The 17,882-nt window shown below is 35.1% G+C and overlaps 4 protein-coding genes across 4 annotated transcripts; 2 read left to right on the top strand and 2 right to left on the bottom strand.

Moving 5' to 3' along the window:
• Positions 1 to 243: 243 nt before the first annotated feature.
• On the top strand, positions 244 to 5,575 carry LOC103862251 (dynamin-related protein 3A). The gene is made up of 20 exons (XM_009139954.3): positions 244 to 741; positions 811 to 1,093; positions 1,169 to 1,197; positions 1,275 to 1,376; positions 1,616 to 1,684; positions 1,769 to 1,828; positions 1,962 to 2,075; positions 2,481 to 2,529; positions 2,627 to 2,736; positions 2,862 to 2,954; positions 3,034 to 3,126; positions 3,205 to 3,342; positions 3,610 to 3,723; positions 3,796 to 3,894; positions 4,022 to 4,061; positions 4,218 to 4,369; positions 4,461 to 4,607; positions 4,713 to 4,765; positions 4,853 to 4,952; positions 5,055 to 5,575. The coding sequence occupies exons 1-20, from the start codon at positions 361 to 363 to the stop codon at positions 5,250 to 5,252; spliced, it is 2,424 nt and encodes an 807-aa protein (XP_009138202.1). The 5' UTR covers positions 244 to 360; the 3' UTR covers positions 5,253 to 5,575.
• A 117-nt stretch (positions 5,576 to 5,692) lies between these two features.
• On the bottom strand, positions 5,693 to 6,605 carry LOC103862252 (cysteine-rich and transmembrane domain-containing protein WIH2). Its single transcript, XM_009139955.3, has 2 exons — positions 6,122 to 6,605; positions 5,693 to 5,915 (listed from the first exon to the last, which is right to left on the bottom strand). Exons 1-2 carry the CDS (start codon positions 6,271 to 6,273, stop codon positions 5,843 to 5,845), a joined length of 225 nt encoding a protein of 74 aa, XP_009138203.1. The 5' UTR covers positions 6,274 to 6,605; the 3' UTR covers positions 5,693 to 5,842.
• A 226-nt stretch (positions 6,606 to 6,831) lies between these two features.
• GDH (L-galactose dehydrogenase) lies at positions 6,832 to 8,392 on the bottom strand. The gene is made up of 5 exons (XM_009139956.3): positions 8,110 to 8,392; positions 7,755 to 7,983; positions 7,379 to 7,678; positions 7,161 to 7,289; positions 6,832 to 7,089 (listed from the first exon to the last, which is right to left on the bottom strand). The coding sequence occupies exons 1-5, from the start codon at positions 8,289 to 8,291 to the stop codon at positions 6,958 to 6,960; spliced, it is 972 nt and encodes a 323-aa protein (XP_009138204.1). The 5' UTR covers positions 8,292 to 8,392; the 3' UTR covers positions 6,832 to 6,957.
• A 242-nt stretch (positions 8,393 to 8,634) lies between these two features.
• On the top strand, positions 8,635 to 16,816 carry LOC103862254 (pathogenesis-related protein 1). Its single transcript, XM_033288280.1, has one exon. It carries the CDS (start codon positions 11,663 to 11,665, stop codon positions 12,152 to 12,154), a length of 492 nt encoding a protein of 163 aa, XP_033144171.1. The 5' UTR covers positions 8,635 to 11,662; the 3' UTR covers positions 12,155 to 16,816.
• Positions 16,817 to 17,882: the final 1,066 nt, after the last annotated feature.

The following is a 17,882-nucleotide window of genomic DNA, read 5'->3' on the forward strand; positions in this document are numbered from 1 at the left end:
CTAAAAGACCCCAACATCATTTTTACATTTTCCTGACACACACTCAACTAGTTGAACTAATCTCACTTATGTCCTTTTCATCTACACTTACCTATTTTGCGTATGAGATTCTAAAATACCCTCTAACAATATCAAAAAAAGCTTCCATCTTTTAATCTAAAAATTGAAAAGTATTATTCCTCATGGACCTTGTAGAACACGGTCTAACAAGAGCTTGATGATAAAGCAAAACTAAAGATAAATAATTAGCTTCAAATAAATAAAATAAAAATGTCATCTTTATCATTCATACCTTAGAGGAGGCATCTGTCTTCTCCCAACACGAAATCGACCCAAAGTCTCCACCTTTCGATCCAATCCATGGCCGTTGAACAAGTAACCGACGACTCTCCTCCCTCTTCCACTCCCAAAGCCTCCCCCTTGGGATCCTCCGTGATTCCCATCGTCAACAAGCTCCAAGACATCTTCGCCCAGCTCGGAACCCACTCTTCAATCGAGCTCCCTCAGGTAGCCGTCGTCGGGAGCCAGAGCAGCGGTAAGTCCAGCGTCCTCGAAGCCCTCGTCGGCCGAGACTTCCTCCCTCGCGGCAACGACATCTGCACTCGCCGCCCTCTCGTCCTCCAGCTTGTCCAGACCAAAAGCAAGTCTAGTGGAGGATCCGACGACGAGTGGGGAGAGTTTCTCCACTTGCCTAGCAACCATCGTATCTACGACTTCTCTGAGATTCGCCGTGAAATTGAGGTACTTTTTGATTACCCTTTTTGGCTCTATTGTGTTGCCTTTTTTAAAGTTACAATCTTTTTTGTGTAGGCTGAGACGAATAGGTTAGCGGGAGGGAACAAAGGTGTTAAGGACAAGCAGATTCGTTTGAAGATATTTTCTCCCAATGTGTTGGATATTACGCTTGTGGATCTTCCTGGGATCACCAAGGTGCCTGTGGGTGACCAGCCGACTGATATTGAAGCGCGTATTAGAACCATGATCTTGTCTTATATTAAGCAGCCTAGCTGTTTGATACTGGCTGTTACTCCTGCTAATTCCGATTTGGCCAACTCTGATGCGCTTCAGATTGCAGGGAACGCTGATCCTGATGGTAAGTAGAAAACTAATGATCTGTTTAATGGGCTTTTATTTGACGTTACTCATCTTTACTTTTTACTGTCTCCAGGTCACAGAACTATAGGTGTTATCACAAAGGTACATATGCTTACTATCATTGTAGTTTGGTTCTGTTGTTCATTTATTTAAAGTATGTTTGTTCTCAATGTGTGCAGTTGGATATCATGGACAAAGGTACCGATGCTCGTAATCTACTTCTTGGGAAAGTTGTGCCTTTACGACTTGGATATGTGGGAGTCGTAAACCGTTGCCAGGAGGTATAGCTGTGGTCTTGTGCTTGTATGTCTTACGTTTTCTGCTTATATGTCTTACGTTTGTGTAGCTATCATATAGTCTGCAGACTCTTCTTTTACTTTTTACTATTCTTCCTTTATTTGTACTTGATTACTTAGACTCAAACCACATCAGACCAGTGCTGGTGATGGATTATTTATGGGCTCTGTCTGCATTCACACAACGTTAAAACTTTCTTTGGTCTTTATTTGTTGATAAACAGGATATTTTACTAAACCGTTCAGTCAAGGATGCACGTAGCGCAGAAGAGAAGTTCTTCCAGAGTCGTCCAGTATGATTTCATCAATATTCCCACTCCCTTCGTCATATTCTCGAAATTTGTCCTGATTCGAGTTTTTTTTTGGGTATCTCACAGGCTTATCATGGTCTTGCTGATCGTCTGGGTATCCCTCAGCTAGCGAAGAAGCTAAATCAGGTATGCATGATGAACTTTTTGTTGTTGCTGACTAGTTTCTGTCCTTCTAATAGCTTTCATATCTGACATTGGTACTTGTTATATTATAACATTAATAATAGAAGCTAGCTTTTCTGTTGCACTTTTTTTTTAGATTCTTGTTCAACATATCAAGGCCCTGCTTCCTGATTTGAAGTCGCGTATAAGTAATGCTTTGGTTGCTACAGCTAAGGAGCATCAAAGCTATGGTGAAATTACAGAGTCCAGGGTATGTATTCATCGCCCAGTTTGCGGCTCATTTACTGAATTTTTTGTTAGCAATGACACTGGTATTGGCTTTGGTAAATTACCATTTGTTCCACTTTATAATGTCTTCTGCTCAATCTTTTCGTTTTGACTACAAATTTTCTCTTCCGGACTATTTGCTCATATCCCTGTGTTCATGACATTAATGGTGTATTAAAAAAATCCTCATCTGGTATTTCATTGGATTATTTGTAGGAAATATTGTTGGCCAAAATGTAGTTAGCTTATTCTAAGTATTTGAATTGAATTCTTGATATGCTCTTTTTCATTTCTTTATGGCTTGCTTTGTCTTTATGATTGTTAGAACATCTTGAAATAGTCGAACTTATCCTGTTCTGTGGGTTTTCACTGTCCTTGAAATCTGTAGGCTGGTCAAGGAGCTCTTCTCCTCAACTTTCTTTCAAAATACTGTAAAGGTAATATCTGAAGAAGATATTTTAGTTGAGACAATGGCTCTTTGTTTTATGTTTTTTTTGGCTGATAGTGAACCTCATGGTTAACTTTTTGAAACAGCATACTCTTCATTGTTGGAAGGGAAAAGTGAAGAAATGTCTACATCCGAGCTCTCCGGAGGAGCAAGAATTCACTATATTTTCCAATCAATCTTTGTTAAGAGTTTGGAGGTTCGCTTGCACAACTTTAGCCTTTTCTAATCAATTCTTGCTTAATCTGTATTTGCTTCCCGAGCTACCGAGGTGGATTTCTTTTTGAATTTAGACTGATGAACTTCCTTTACATTGCTTTTCAGGAGGTTGATCCGTGCGAAGACTTGACAGATGATGATATTCGGACTGCGATCCAGAATGCAACTGGTCCAAGATCCGCATTATTTGTTCCGGCCGTAGGTTTCTTGATTTTTTCTAAGCATGTTTGGATGCATATCTAATTATAATCTATTGACTTCAATCTTTTCTGCATAGGTTCCATTTGAAGTTCTTGTAAGGAGGCAGATATCTCGTTTGCTAGATCCTAGCCTTCAGTGTGCCAGGTTCATTTTTGATGAGCTCATAAAGGTGAGGTTTGTTTTTTGGTTGTTGATAAATATGATAATCTTAGTTTCATTTTCTTCACAAATTTGAATTTCTTTACAGATTAGCCATAAATGTATGATGAATGAGTTGCAGCGCTTCCCTGTCCTGAGAAAGCGCATGGATGAGGTTATTGGGGATTTCCTGCGAGAAGGTCTTGAACCCTCAGAAGCAATGATCGGGGATCTCATTGATATGGAGGTATGTATAATGACTTAGAGATCCCTATGATAATTGACGTCCTTTACGCAGGAATAATTTATCAATTGATCATGTATTGTCTATAAGGAGCACAAACTGATTTTTTTCTCTTGTTGGTTGATTAGGAGCCTTTTTTTTAAGCTTAAGCAGTTGTTATTCTCCTTTCGTTGATCGACTAGTTTCTTGTAAAATCTGAACTAAATTATTACTTCTGGTGGTCTTGATTGCTTCAATGGTAAATGTCAATATCTTGCGTGTTGTTTGCAGATGGATTACATAAACACTTCACATCCAAATTTTATTGGTGGAACCAAGGCCGTGGAGGCTGCAATGCATCATGTGAAGTCTTCAAGGATTCCCCATCCTGTGGCACGACCAAAGGTATGAAAGTGCTTTGAGCAACACATGAAAATTAGGTTTGTGTTTCTTATACGTTTAATTTTGATGTAGCAGGATACAGTGGAACCTGATAGAACATCTTCTTCTTCCGCAAGTCAAGTGAAATCTCGATCTTTTCTCGGAAGACAAGCTAATGGAATTGTTGTAGATCAGGTAATGTTATAGTTGTATCTATGTATCGTGATGCACTGTGGGGGTTGGCTTTAACGCCCATGAGCAAATCATAAATTGCAAGCGAAAGAGTTGTTGTTTTGACACTTTCTTTATTACATGTTCCCAGGGAGTTGTATCTGCAGATGCTGAAAAGGCTGCACCAGCTGGTAATGTTCTAATTGCTATCATGTTCGGCCTTCCATTGCACTCAAGAGATAATAAACATGTTTTAGAATTTTTTTTGCTGTGTATCTATGTGTTTAAGAGCTGGAGATTCTGGTTAGAGTTTAACTGTGTCTTTTTTTATAATTGATACTTGATAGCAAATGCGAGTGAATCAAGATGGGGCATTCCTTCAATTTTTCGAGGGAGTGATAATCGGGGAGTTACCAAAGAAAACTTCGTAAACAAACCGTTCAGTGAAGATGTTGAGGATATGTCTCAGAACAACTCATCGATGATCTACCTGAAGGAGGTGTGTCTTCTGTGATGTCATAGATGATGCACATTACCCACATACATGTTTTACCTATTCAACTCATGATGTTTGCTTTGCTTGCCTGAAGCCCCCGGCTGTCTTGAGGCCTTCCGAAACCCATACAGAACAGGAAGATATTGAAATTCAGATAACAAAGCTCTTACTTAAATCATACTATGACATTGTGAGGAAGAATATTGAGGACTTAGTACCAAAAGCAATCATGCATTTCCTGGTAAGTACTTCATACCTCCCCGAAGTTGCATATGAAAAGCATTTTTGTTGTCTTGAAAATAACTGAGCTCTGAAGTTACTGATACCATTTATATATCCTGTTCAGGTAAACCACACGAAACGTGAGCTGCACAATGTCTTCATCAAGAAGCTTTACAGGTGATACCTGTGTTTACTTTTAGTGCTTCACATCTGTGTTTGTATCGTCTCGTGTTACTGGGGAGTCATATCATTCTGGTGGTGCAGGGAGAACTTGTTTGAAGAAATGTTGCAAGAGCCAGATGAGATAGCAGGTAAGAGGAAACGCACTCAGGAGACTCTCCACATTCTTCAGCAAGCTTACAGGGTATGTTCTCAGCTTAGACCTAACTCTCCACATTAGTTTGGTTCAGCAAAAAAAATTCTTATGTATGTTCGATATAATCTTATGGTTTTGCGTGTTAAGCAGACACTAGACGAGTTGCCTTTGGAAGCAGGATCAGTCTCCAATGGTGGTACCGATACAACAGGCGTGTCGAAATATCTGGACTTGCCCACATCTTCTTCGATGTATTCAACGATCAGTTCACCATACTCAGCATCTCCAAGTACGGGAAGAAGATACAGAAGAGCAGGAGATCAACACCAAAACGGATATGGATTCTGACATGATCCAGAATCAATATATCTGACTTGTGATAAATGATAAAACGCATTTTCACTCGGTTAGTGACTCTCATCAGGTATTTAGTATAATTAAATTATGTGTTGGCAAAATGAAGAAAGTTATATAAGAGAATGGAACAAGGGGTGTTGGAGTCTGCATTGGGTTTGACTGGTGAGAGAGTTGTAAGGGAATGAAGAAGGTGATATAGTAGTTTTTATTGGGTTCAGATGTTCCCTGTAATGTAAGCAATAACAGGAAGCAAACTCTTTCACTTCTATATATCTTGAATTGGTTCAATAATAATGTACCCTATTTGAGTTCCCTCACAACTTTGTTGAATATCGATAAAGGTCTTTTTTGTATGAATCACATAAACTAGTAAGAATTAGGCAAAACAACTTGCAGTTGCTCAAGAAAATCAGCAACAGAAGCAGAGGAAATGGATTATGAATCTATCTTGTCAACGTGTATTTATATTGGCTAGAGAACTCAGTTTGAAGGGGTATAAAATTTTATTACATAAATCTCATCATAACTAAAAAAAAAAATAACACACACAAAGAGAGATCTAAATTTCTTTTTAAAGAAGTTCAATCAATGCATATGATGGTCGGGTCGCAGCAACATTCATCCACAAGGCAGCAACAACACATAGCCGCAAGTCTGCATCAAACACACAAATTACAACAGAATCAATACAATATTAACTCATAACGTTTGGTTGAAGATCACTAATATCTACACTGCAAATACCATGACAAGTTGAAAATTATAAACCTTATCCCAACTCCTTAGTTATTTTATTTGCTAAGCTAATTATAGAAACAACATAGTTTAACGAAAATTAGAAAATTAGAGAGAACACTTACAGTCCCTCAAGGAAACCAGGTTTCTTTCTTGGCGGTGGTGGTGGGGGCGGTGGTGGAGCATAGTACTGCGGTGGTACTCCAACTGGAGGCGGCGGGCCATGGGGGTAGTTTCCCGGAGCAGGGTAAGGGTAAGCATACTTTGGATCACTCATATTTTTGCTAGAGAAGCGATCAAAACACTGAAAAGGACTAAGAAACTGTAGATTTTTGCGTTGGGAAACGGAGGAAAACAATACTAGAGAGAAAGAAGATTGACTGTTAAGATCTTTAGAGCACAAATATGAGCTTGGTTGACGTATATTTATATTTGCCAAAAGAACACAGCTTCCTTCAAGGATGTTTCTTATACAAGTAATAATAAAAAGAATGTGTGGAGGAGAATTTGAGAATAATCTTGAAAGTACACACAAAGTTAACTTTTACAAAGCGGCGAAGAATAAGAGAGACATAAAAGACGTTTAGGAATCAAATGCTTTGGTGGAATGGAACATCGACACGGTTCTAGAAATGAGAAGAAGCATCGTCTGTGATGCAATCAAAAGTGTTTGCTTTTGTTTTGGAGTTTCTTTTATTATTCTCTTCCTTCTTTCCAGAGCTTTCCTTCGGTTATATTCCTAACAAACTTGTTCACACGTTGTGTTCATACATTCTACACTTTCTTTTTTTTTTTTTTCTGTTGTAATATCTTCTTCCCCATAAACTTATTAATGAAACCATTTGAAGATGCTTTGATATCTAAGAAAACTTTATTAATCGTATCAACTCAACTTAAAACTGTTATCGACACATCAAAGCACTCCAAGAAGTAAATGTGAACAAACACAACAAAAGAGCTTCTACTTCTGATCGACTCCACTTGGCCATGTCTGATTCTTGACAGGCTCAAGAATAGCTTCAACCTCAGAGAGAGTTTCTTGATCCATACCCAAATCTTCAAGCTCTTTAACTGCTGCAACATTTTCTTCTACCTGGCTCAAAATAAAAACACACATTGTTTTCATATTATAACTCCAGTGAGATTGATTTGAGATTTGAATACCTGTGAGACAGAGCTCATTCCAACCAACACTGATGAAATCTCCTTGTTTGCCAAGCTGTACTGCAACGCCAACTTTGTGATCTTCTTACCTTTTGATTTACAATGAGCAGCAGCGGCTTTGCAAGCAGACTACACAAAAACAATAAAAGTATAACAAAGAATCTAACCATCTATGGTTAATAGAATGTTACACTGGTATGTGCTTAATAGAATGTTACCTTGAGCTCAGGGGAAGCAGGATGCCATTCAGGACCACCTTGTTCCGTAAGGAGACCCATTGCTAATGGAGAAGCACTAATCACACCCACACCTTTCCCTTTCAAGTAAGGTATCAAATCCACCAACGTCGAATCATTCACACCGTAATGGCAGTACGATAGTATCACATCGACCGTCCCTGGAGGCACTCGATCAAGAACGTAAGTGAAAATACTCAACGGAAGACCAGTGATACCGATGAACCGTGTCTTCCCTTCCTGTTTCAGTTTCTGGAGAGCAGGGATTGTTTCACTCACAATCTGTCAATCAAGAAACAACAATTAGCAAACGCTGTTCACAGACAGTAATTAAATCAAAAGAGAGAGAGTCAAAAACCTGGTCAAGAGACCCGAACTCAATGTCGTGGCAATGAAGTATGTCAACGTAGTCTAGCTGAAGCCTCTCCAAGCTCTCGTCGATGCTCTTTGTTACTCTCTCAGCGCTGAAGTCAAAGCCTTCCTCGTAACGTCCACACTTGGTTGCAACAATGTAGTCGCTTCTAGGGACTTGTAGTGCTTTTAGTCCCTTGCCAAGCATCTTCTCCGACAGTGTTCCTCCATAATACCTTCACAAAAAAGAATCAAAATCACTCAATTCTAACGTTTAGTTGGCCTAAACATTCTCACAATCACTCAACTACGAATCAGTAAGTTCTTCAGACAGATGAAGAGAGATAGAAGAAGTGATTTACGGGGAAGTGTCGAAGAAGTTAATGCCTTGTCGGAACGCCTCGCGTACGGTGGCGACTGCATCGACTTCGGCGACTGGACCGAAGACGCTTCCGAGGGGAGAGGCGCCAAAGCCGATGGAGCTAACTTTGAGACCTGTGTTTCCCAGAGGACGAAGCTCCATCTTGGCCTGAGGAATCGACATCGCTAAAGATTGACACAAAAGTGGTTCTCAGACAAAACTGATGCGAACTGATACAGATATGGTTGAGAAGAGAATACACAAGCCGACACATGTTCTGTGTTTTTAGTTTTCTTTTTTATACATGTGACCTTCCACTTCCTGAATTTACGATTATACCCTTATCAATCCAAGTTAGGTATGTACGAGTAAAAAGCAATACTTTTATTAGTTTTTCAGCTTTGCTGTATATGACTCAAGAAAACAAATGAGATTGCATTATTTCAAAACATAAAATCATTCGAGGAGGATGAATGATTACAATAATCTTATCATTTGTAAAGCAGCTTAAATCTAGTGAATGACGAACAAAACAACCAGAATTTTTTAGCAGAGTTTGAAGAAAGCTGAAAATATAAGATTGAATTAAATATTAAAGACAACTTCGAACAAAATATAGTGTTAAATTTGAACAGCTTTGGTGTTCAGTTATAGCTCCGACTACTTCTTAAACATATTTTGCCATTGATGAGGCAAGTGTGTATTTTCTTTCCCCTTCTGGTAGCAAAATCTTCTGCATCAAAACTTATATTCACGTGAAATAACAACAAGATAATCGATATTGGAAAATTAGTGTTTAGTTATGGGAAATTAGGTGAGATAGCTAAGAAAAAAAACCATAATTCACTAAATAACCAAATTCACACTCTCTCTTCTATTTTTTCTTCCTATTTTTTTCTATCTTCTCTCTACAACCAAATTAATTTCTCTTTTTTTAGTGGTTATTTCACAAATAAACCATTTAGTTATAGTTCGAGAACAAATGACTTACTAATGGCAACAAAAGCTTCCACTAAGGCACTCAATATGATTACTTTTGAGATTGTGTGTTTGATTGGTTGAAACTGTGGTTGTATGATTTTTGGTTTAAGATTTATGCTTTAGATTTTAACTGTGGTTTTTCCTTTTTTTTGTTACTGTAGATTTTTCTAAAGCACTGAATAAAAATTCTAGAAAAAATGATTTCTAAAGCAATTTGATTTCCTTTTATAATGTTTTAACTTTAGATTCAAATTTTAGAAGATAAAGCATGATGACTCGAAAAAAATGTTATAGAAATAAAGCTCCCTGTGTAATGAAGATATTGAGATTCCGCTAGACGGCAGACAATAGTAAAAAATGTATATATGAATTGTTAGACAGAAATTATACATCAAGGAGAGAGTGAGAGGGAGGTAGTCCTACATGGTCTGATGCAAAAAGTGCATATATGTGATGCCCTTGAAATCTTGGAGTTTTAAAGCTTATTATGGTTAACTTTATTCAAACATATTACTCTTCATTACTTGAATGGACAAATGATGAATTTCTTGGTTCCTTTAAGATGAAGAAGAGTTGGAGATGGATGAGAATTAGAGAGTATATTAGCTGCACAAAAATAAAATTTAGTTAAGCCACCACCATGAAAGCAGTTATCTTTTCCTCAATTGCAGGCTTGGCCCAATATATATTGATGCCTAAAGAAATATAAAATTTTGAGCCCTTACAGAGTTGAACCTTGCACCCTGTAGGGAAATAGGCACACAATGACACAACCACTGACTAGAAACAATTTGAAATTTTGGATTTCTTTGAATTTTTACTCTAATTTGGCGCTTAAAACCCAAACTTTACCAGCTTTAGGTCACGCCGGCACTGCTCACTTGTGATGCCAATGTTGATCAGGCAGAGAAAGTCTCAACATTTTAAACTTTATTGCAGTGTAACTATTTTTATTCTAATTCTCAATACATTTTATCAGTTTTAAGACATCATGTGAAAACCAAAGCCTTATATATGTTTCTATGTTAATTTCGTTATGAAAATATGTTTTCTTTGTTCATTGTCTCGACATCCTATCTTAAGTTGATGTTTAGTCGAATTAATATAATAAACACTGGAAATTGTTAAAACATTTGATCTGTAAATGGAAAGAAATACAATTAAACACTGATCAGGTCAGACTAATAGTTAGAAACCGTTTTCACGGTTAAGCATCTGTTACAACAAGCAATGAACATCATTTCTGTCCATTCTTAGTAATTAAAAAGCATTAAAATAGAAGTTATCTAGAGGATTTAAGTATACATCAAGGAAGGCAAATTATTCGGACGATTTGTATATCCTGTGTTTCAAAGTTTCTACTAAATAATAATAAACACAAACATACAAAAGTAAATGGAAAGGTTTGAGGAAATTGTCTTGCATTTTTAATACTTCTAAAGTTGTGCAGGCAAATCAATATTCTTAAATTTATTTACAAAATGAACAGTTCTATCAATAGTCTTAAATTTACGTTCTGACCCCTTCACCTAATTGACTTTGTAAAACAGATTAAAATAAAATTGCTGCAAACAAGTACCTTTTCGTTTGCCAAAAAAACTATTTCGCAAGTGTTAATACTTTCCCATAAAAATAATTCCAACGCAAACAGTAAAGTGTGCGAACTAAATGTGCGGTCAGATCCGTAACGGATTGGATATAGCTCTTAAATTGCATGCATAGTTGTTGGAGTTTCACTTCTCTGACTTTGTATATCTTAAGATCTATGTATGATGGCCAAGCAATTTAGATATATATACCGGCATATGATTTCAGGTATAGGAGATAATTAACACCTAGATAAAAAATTATTCGTGATGGTTGTATAAATGGTATTGGGCCATCATAGATTAGATCGGAAGATACAAAGTCAGAGAAGTGAAACTCCAACAACTATACATCTAACTTAAGAGTTTCCTCATTTTTCCTAAGTATTATAAAAAAAAAGAATGATCAACATATGCTACCGTTTAATGTTTCTCCTCGATGTTCTTACGTCATTTTTTTTGCCATTAATTTTATAGTTTTATTATTTTTTCTTGCCATTAACATCGTAAACATAAAAATTTATCATAAAGTATATAGAACCAGAATCTCTAAAAATACAGGAATACATTATTTGTATATTTTAAACAAATTTCATGCATAACTAGTGATATATATAATTTAACGAATCATCTGGAAATACAAATTATCATCAACACATGTTTAAAATCGAATTTAACTAGCTAAATTTTCTAGAGAGATTCAGTGACTCTGAACTTCCTGATTATATATATATATATATATATATATTAATTGGCCAACTATAATATACGGAAGGCGCATACTTTTCTAATTACAAGTTCGTAAATAATTTTAATTATATTTTGTGGAAATCAGTAAAGAATTAAAAATTACAAGTGATTAATTTGGAAAATTAAAAAACGTTCAGCAAGTATCCATGCCAACTACTATATAACTTCGCTTCAATCTTCACTTCTGATCCACAAAACTTAATTACTCATCCAATCTAATCGTAAAAAAAAAACAAGATGAAAATATTTAACCCATCTCGAAACCTAATCCTAGCTACAACCATTTTCCTTGTTTTCATTGTTCCTCTAAGAGCCCAAGACAGCCCACAAGACTTTTTGGACGCTCACAACCAAGCACGAGCAGCGGTTGGGGTGGATCCTTTAGCGTGGGACGAGACGGTGGCTGCATATGCTCAGGACTACGCAAACCAGCGTAGAGGTGACTGCGCCTTGGAACACTCGAGTGGGCCCTATGGAGAGAACATCGCCTGGAGCAGTGGTGACATGTCAGGTGTTGAAGCAGTTAACATGTGGGTGAACGAGCAGGCTGACTACGATTATGGTTCCAACACATGTGCCTCAGGAAAACAGTGCGGCCACTATACTCAGATTGTGTGGAAAAACTCGGTGAGCTTGGGATGTGCAAAAGTGAGTTGCGACAATGGTCAAACCTTCATCACTTGCAACTATGATCCTCAAGGTAATATTGTGGGCGAGTGGCCTTACTGAAAAGAGTACCCACGTGTGAATGTTTCAAAAAATATATGTTATGCATGCATGAATTTATGTTTCTATATATATTGTTCAGTTATACCAATCTTCATCATCAGCTAATAGTTGATTGGTTTGTCCGGTTCAGTCCTCTTTTGTACCATATACGTGGATTTTTATAAAGGAATAAGAAAAATGCAATGCTATACGGCTTGCATGCTTTGTGTGATTTATGATAATCTTTTTTTGTATATTTTTTTTGGCTCAACATCAACTTCTTCATTTACCAAAAGGTTGTACAATCAAATTGTAACCACAATGGCTCAACAGAGAGTTTAACCACTTATGATTTGAGTGCGAGGATATAGTATCACCTAAACTCACTCATTTGGAGCCTACATTACCCTATCACTCATCCAACCACTTAAACCACCATGAGAACAATCTCCTTCTACCAGAAACGGTGAAAACGAGTCGCCTTTTCTACCACACTATTACAGAGACATAACCAAAACTTTAAAACTAAGACCTAAACAAGAAGCTCAAACCCGGACATCTGATGCCAAAACGCCAATGAATCAATCCTAACGAGTCTGTATCTTGAAAATGCTATCTGATGAATTCCCCTGAGGGGATGATTGCATTAATTAGGCTGTATAAAGTCGAAAGTGTTACAGATATCTCGGGGTTACAGTTAAGATCATAACAAAGTAATTACACCATTCTCCTATATTTCACCTTCCTGCAGTTGAAGCTTCATAAGGTTGGACGATTAAAACTGGATCAGAATTGTTCAAAGAGAGTTGTCGGAAGACCCTTGGTGAAGATGTCTGCATACTGAATCGAAGTTGGGACGTGGACTTTTACTTCACCCAAAGCTACCTTCTTGCTTACAAAGTGACTGTCAAGTTCCACATGCTTAGTTCTTTGATGTTTCACCATATTTGAAGCTTGATACACAGACCCTATGTTATCGCAGTAAGCAAGAGAGGCCTTTGTGATCTTGAAGTGGAGCTCAAGCAGTAAGTTTCTGATCCAGCATAGTTATGCATCAGTGTTTGCTACACTTTTGTACTCAGCTTTCGAGCTTGATCTGGAGACTGTTGGCTGCCGCTTTGCTGACCATGAAACCAGGTTTGGACCAAGGAATACACAATAGCCTGAGGTAGATCTCTGAGTTTTGGGACAGCCTGCCCAGTCCACATTGGTATAAGCTGTTAAAGTATCAAGGCTGCCCTTGTAGAGTTGCAGTCCGTTAGCTTCTCAGAAGGTTCTGGTCACTAGTGACTGACCGATGTGCTCTAGATTCTTCTCCAATGAATTCCTGAAGAAGAAAAGTGTTGCAAGAACCCTAGATTCTCCGATTTAATTACAAGTTAGGAAGACGACATAGTTGCTAATGAGAAAGAAATTTGACGTTGGATTGAATGGGAAAGAAAATGGATTGTTTACTCCTATTCACAAGTTTCCAAAATTGGACCCAATTGAAGGGAAATTTTATTTTTATATTTTCAAATCCTAAGAGCTTATTATTTAGACATTCAAGTTTCAAGCATTTGGTTTTCGTTTATCTATACTATTAAATTAGAAGTCATGATTTCTTTCATGTGTGATATTTGTTTTAAATGGACAATTCCCTAAAAAGTTGGTTACATTTTTTTTTTGTATTTTTATAGTAAAATCCTAACAACATATTTAATTCTATTTTTGTTCCATCAAAATATTATTAGATCTGCATAATTTTGAAAATATATTATTCCATCAATATATAATTATAACAAAATTAAATTATATAAAATATAAATTATATTTTAATGATAATAACAATTTAAACTGATTAATTTTTTTAAAAAAATACATTTTACAAAGACTTTAAAAAAGATTTTTTGTTAGAAAGATTCATTTCTATTTTAAACTAGGCAAGAAACCCGTACGAAATCGCACGAAAAATCATCTTATAATATTAAAAATCACATATTTTATAAAATAATGTTTTATATAAAAATTGTTACAATCGCTTTTGATGAAATATATGTATTGCAAAAGTATCTTATATACAACTTTATTTCTTTATTAATAATACTAAAATCTATATTTAATTTACATGTTTTGTTGTAATGAAATTAAAAATATATTTTATTATCGGTTTAGCTAAGTTATTTAAAATCTCAAAACAACTGAATATTTGAAACTAATAAAAAGAAAACACATTCCAATCTAATCATTTACTATATTATTAATAAAATATGTTTTATTACCCATTTAGCTAAGTTATTAATAAAACTTTATGTTCCAGTTATATTTCTATCATAACAATTATTGCATACAAGCGCGTGTCTATCTTTTCAAGTTTCTTCTTACAATTGTCTCATAATATTTAGTTCCAACCATTTCTTGAACAAATTTCAGTTACTTTTGCATGACATTTTATCAACTTTCTCTATTAGGAAGACAATATTAGAATTACCAATTTGTACCTTTTTAAACAATTACTAGTTATATCTCGATAACTAAAACAATTACTATTTCATATATTTATTTACATGTTTTTAAGAAAGAATATAAAAAATGGATCGTATGTATGTTGATATGACCCTTCTCATTTATAATATTGCCTTAAATTTTTAGAACTAATACAAATAAAATTAACTGAATTGATAAACCATAGTCTTACCTTTTCGAAATCATCAATGGTTTTTATTAGATTTTAAGCATTTTAAAATTGAGGCTCTGGAATGTTATCAGTTTCTCAAACAAATTTCTAAGCTTAGATTAAGATACAAGAATGACAAAAATAGTTCTTCATATTTATTGTATTCTTCAAAGATCTTTGATAAATTTTTAACAATTTTCCTAATCTATTTGGGATTATTGTGATTTTTTTGTTGTTGTAATTTGTCAATTGTTACAACCAGAGCCGATCCTAGAAATTTATAGACTAGAAGCATAATAAAAAAAATTGGCCACTTTTTAGAAAGTAAAATTGAAATAAAACAAAAAGATTATATGGTCTATATAAGCCTCGAACCCGGGTTGTTTGACTGTAACATGGACCCAAAGATAACACTGGACCAATGAGAACTTATGGAAAAATGTGACCGAAATTAATACATACAATTATCGCTGGAAGCAGGTGCTTCCTTTGCTTTGTCCAAGGGCCGGCATCGGTTACAACTCCTTCAATGGTTGGTTAACACCAAAAGTTACAACGATTTATCATTAAAAATTACAGTCACCAACAATTGTAATGGTTTGTCACCAAAGAATGCAATGGTTCATCACTAAAATTGCATTCACCAATAGTTGCTATATTTCATTTAGGCAGTCGTAATAGTTCCACCAAATACTTGCATTTTGCAATGATTCACTTAATTCGCTAATAATCCTCTCTCGTATGTGTGTAATAGTGATTCACTAAACAAATAGCATTTATTTCAAATTGGTGCAACATGAAATGTTTTAACCAATGCAATTGTCAAACTGGTGCAACATGAAATGTTTAAACCAATGCAATTATTAGGTTAATTTTGACAATTTATTTTAAATTGATGCAATCGTAGGATGAATAAACACATTGTTAGGAAGAAAATACACATTCTTAGACATACAATTCTTAGAATAAGATGGCACGTTGTAGGATAATAAGATTTGCGCATGTATAAAACATAACTAAACATTCTGCCACCACTTTAATACCAAACAATTTTTATAATAAACATACACATACTTAGACGAGAAACCAGTCCTAAAAAACCTACACAACTTATAGGATGATAAGATATATCTTAAGATATTTTAAGCCTCTAAAACCTTTTCATTTTTAAGGATTAAAAGAGACATTCTAAGATATTTGAAAAAACTCTTGAAAAAATAATTTTATGACGAAAATACATATTCTAAATAATTTCACACCCCCTTAAAAATAGGAGTGAATCTAGAGATAAACTATACTGGCTACACTAAGAACTTTCCATAACTATATATTAATTCAAAAAATACATGAACACCCAATCTTCCCTAAATACATTCACCACTACTTTAAAAATATTACATTTTTTGTTCAAAAAATAATTACATTTTAAATGAAAAGATACCTCTTAGACGTTTTGACAAAAAAACATTTTGCAAATGTAATTCTAAACAACTAAACTATATATTATTAAAATGAAAAGCCACATTTTTAAACAATTAATTTTTTTATTTTAAACTATATATTTATTAAAACAAAAAGACACATTAATTCGGTGAAAAGATACATATTCATATATTTTAATAACTTCTTTTAAATCAAATTTTAACACTAAAATAAAAATCACATTTTTTTTGAAAAAATTATGAACATAGCCTAGTCTATGTATAGTTTTTCAAAAATTTATATGAATAGTCACAACTTTTTCAGATTTGTAGTAATTATTTTAAAATATTAACTTTACAATTTATTATGAATATGCACATAATTACTAAAATATACTTTAATGCATAATAAAAAGATACAACTCTTAAATTAATATATATATTTAGAAAGACACTTTTTGGAGTACTTAACATCTTTTAAAAAGCTAATTTCTCTTTTAGAATGAAAAAACACAACTTTTAGAATTAATATATTTTTAAAAATAAAAAATGAAAACACACAACTTCGACTTTTGACATTACAATGAACTGACACACAACTACAGATACATACACACATCATATAATAATTTGAAAATCTTTTAAAACTACTTTTGGTTGCGTAACTTAAAGACACAACCTTTCATATTTTGCACTACAAGAAACATGGGTGAAAGCCGACTACCATTTCTGAGAACAGAGGTTGTTGGAAAATTATCAACGATACACCGTCAACGTCGCGAGGAATGAAAACTTACTCGGTATCTTCTCAGAAATTTCGGACAAAACCATTATCTCGGTATGTTTTGGGAAAGTTTCGTCAGCATTTTGTTGGTAAAGGCAAAAATTTTCGAGAAACATAAATCATCGGCATTTAATCACATTTCTTGTCGGAAGTTTCTTGGAACTTAACGGTGGTACGTTATTCTCGGTGATTCGTTGTATATTTCATCGGAAACTCGTCAAAACTGTTGAGTATTGTAATGAATATGAACTGTGTGTATATTGATGTACCACGAAGTGTTTATATACAAGAGATTAACCTAACTAGATAAGGAAAAGGAACTAAGTAGATAACCGGTGCCAAAGAACTGAAGAAGATGATTTCTCTGCGCCAGTACGATGAGCTCGAGCAACTGTAACACCCGTAAAGTAATACACACCCTCTCGTTCTTCACCTGCTCCAATCAGGGTCCTCGTAAAAAGGTCCTGTAAAACACATAGAGTATCAGTAAAGATAGCTATACAGCCTGTCTGTCAGAAGTTTAGAAACTGAGATCAAGGTGCAATCAAAATCAGGAACATATAGAACATCAAATAAAGAGTAGTCGGTGCTAAGTCGTAGTGTTCCTGATTGTGTTGCTCGTGAAGCACGACCATTCGGGAACTTTACTGATGAAGGAAGTATATCACGAATATTATGCAACAATCGTATGTCGCCAGTCATGTGATGAGATGCGCTTGTGTCAATAATAACATCTGTTAATTTTGTTTTATCAGACATGTTATCGGTAGAGAGTTGTGATTGTTTATTTTGGAGAAGCGCAATGAACGAGGCTATCTGATCTGATGAAGCTGTAGTATTGCCAGAAAAAGTATTTGCTGGAGTATGAGAGTTAGAGCGACCACGACC

Source organism: Brassica rapa, chromosome A03, assembly GCF_000309985.2.
Source record: "Brassica rapa cultivar Chiifu-401-42 chromosome A03, CAAS_Brap_v3.01, whole genome shotgun sequence".
Lineage (NCBI taxonomy): Eukaryota > Viridiplantae > Streptophyta > Magnoliopsida > Brassicales > Brassicaceae > Brassica > Brassica rapa.

Coding starts and splice junctions, on each gene's coding strand:
- LOC103862252 (XM_009139955.3), bottom strand. CDS start 6,273: ATGAGTGATCCAAAGTATGCTTACCCTTACCCTGCTCCGGGAAACTAC. Junction 5,916..6,121: donor CCTGGTTTCCTTGAGGGACT/GTAAGTGTTCTC, acceptor TGTTTGATGCAG/ACTTGCGGCTATGTGTTGTT.
- LOC103862251 (XM_009139954.3), top strand. CDS start 361: ATGGCCGTTGAACAAGTAACCGACGACTCTCCTCCCTCTTCCACTCCC. Junction 1,685..1,768: donor AGTTCTTCCAGAGTCGTCCA/GTATGATTTCAT, acceptor GGTATCTCACAG/GCTTATCATGGTCTTGCTGA. Junction 4,766..4,852: donor TTCATCAAGAAGCTTTACAG/GTGATACCTGTG, acceptor CTGGTGGTGCAG/GGAGAACTTGTTTGAAGAAA.
- GDH (XM_009139956.3), bottom strand. CDS start 8,291: ATGTCGATTCCTCAGGCCAAGATGGAGCTTCGTCCTCTGGGAAACACA. Junction 7,290..7,378: donor CTGCTTCCCCTGAGCTCAAG/GTAACATTCTAT, acceptor GTTTTTGTGTAG/TCTGCTTGCAAAGCCGCTGC. Junction 7,090..7,160: donor GAATGAGCTCTGTCTCACAG/GTATTCAAATCT, acceptor ATTTTGAGCCAG/GTAGAAGAAAATGTTGCAGC.
- LOC103862254 (XM_033288280.1), top strand. CDS start 11,663: ATGAAAATATTTAACCCATCTCGAAACCTAATCCTAGCTACAACCATT.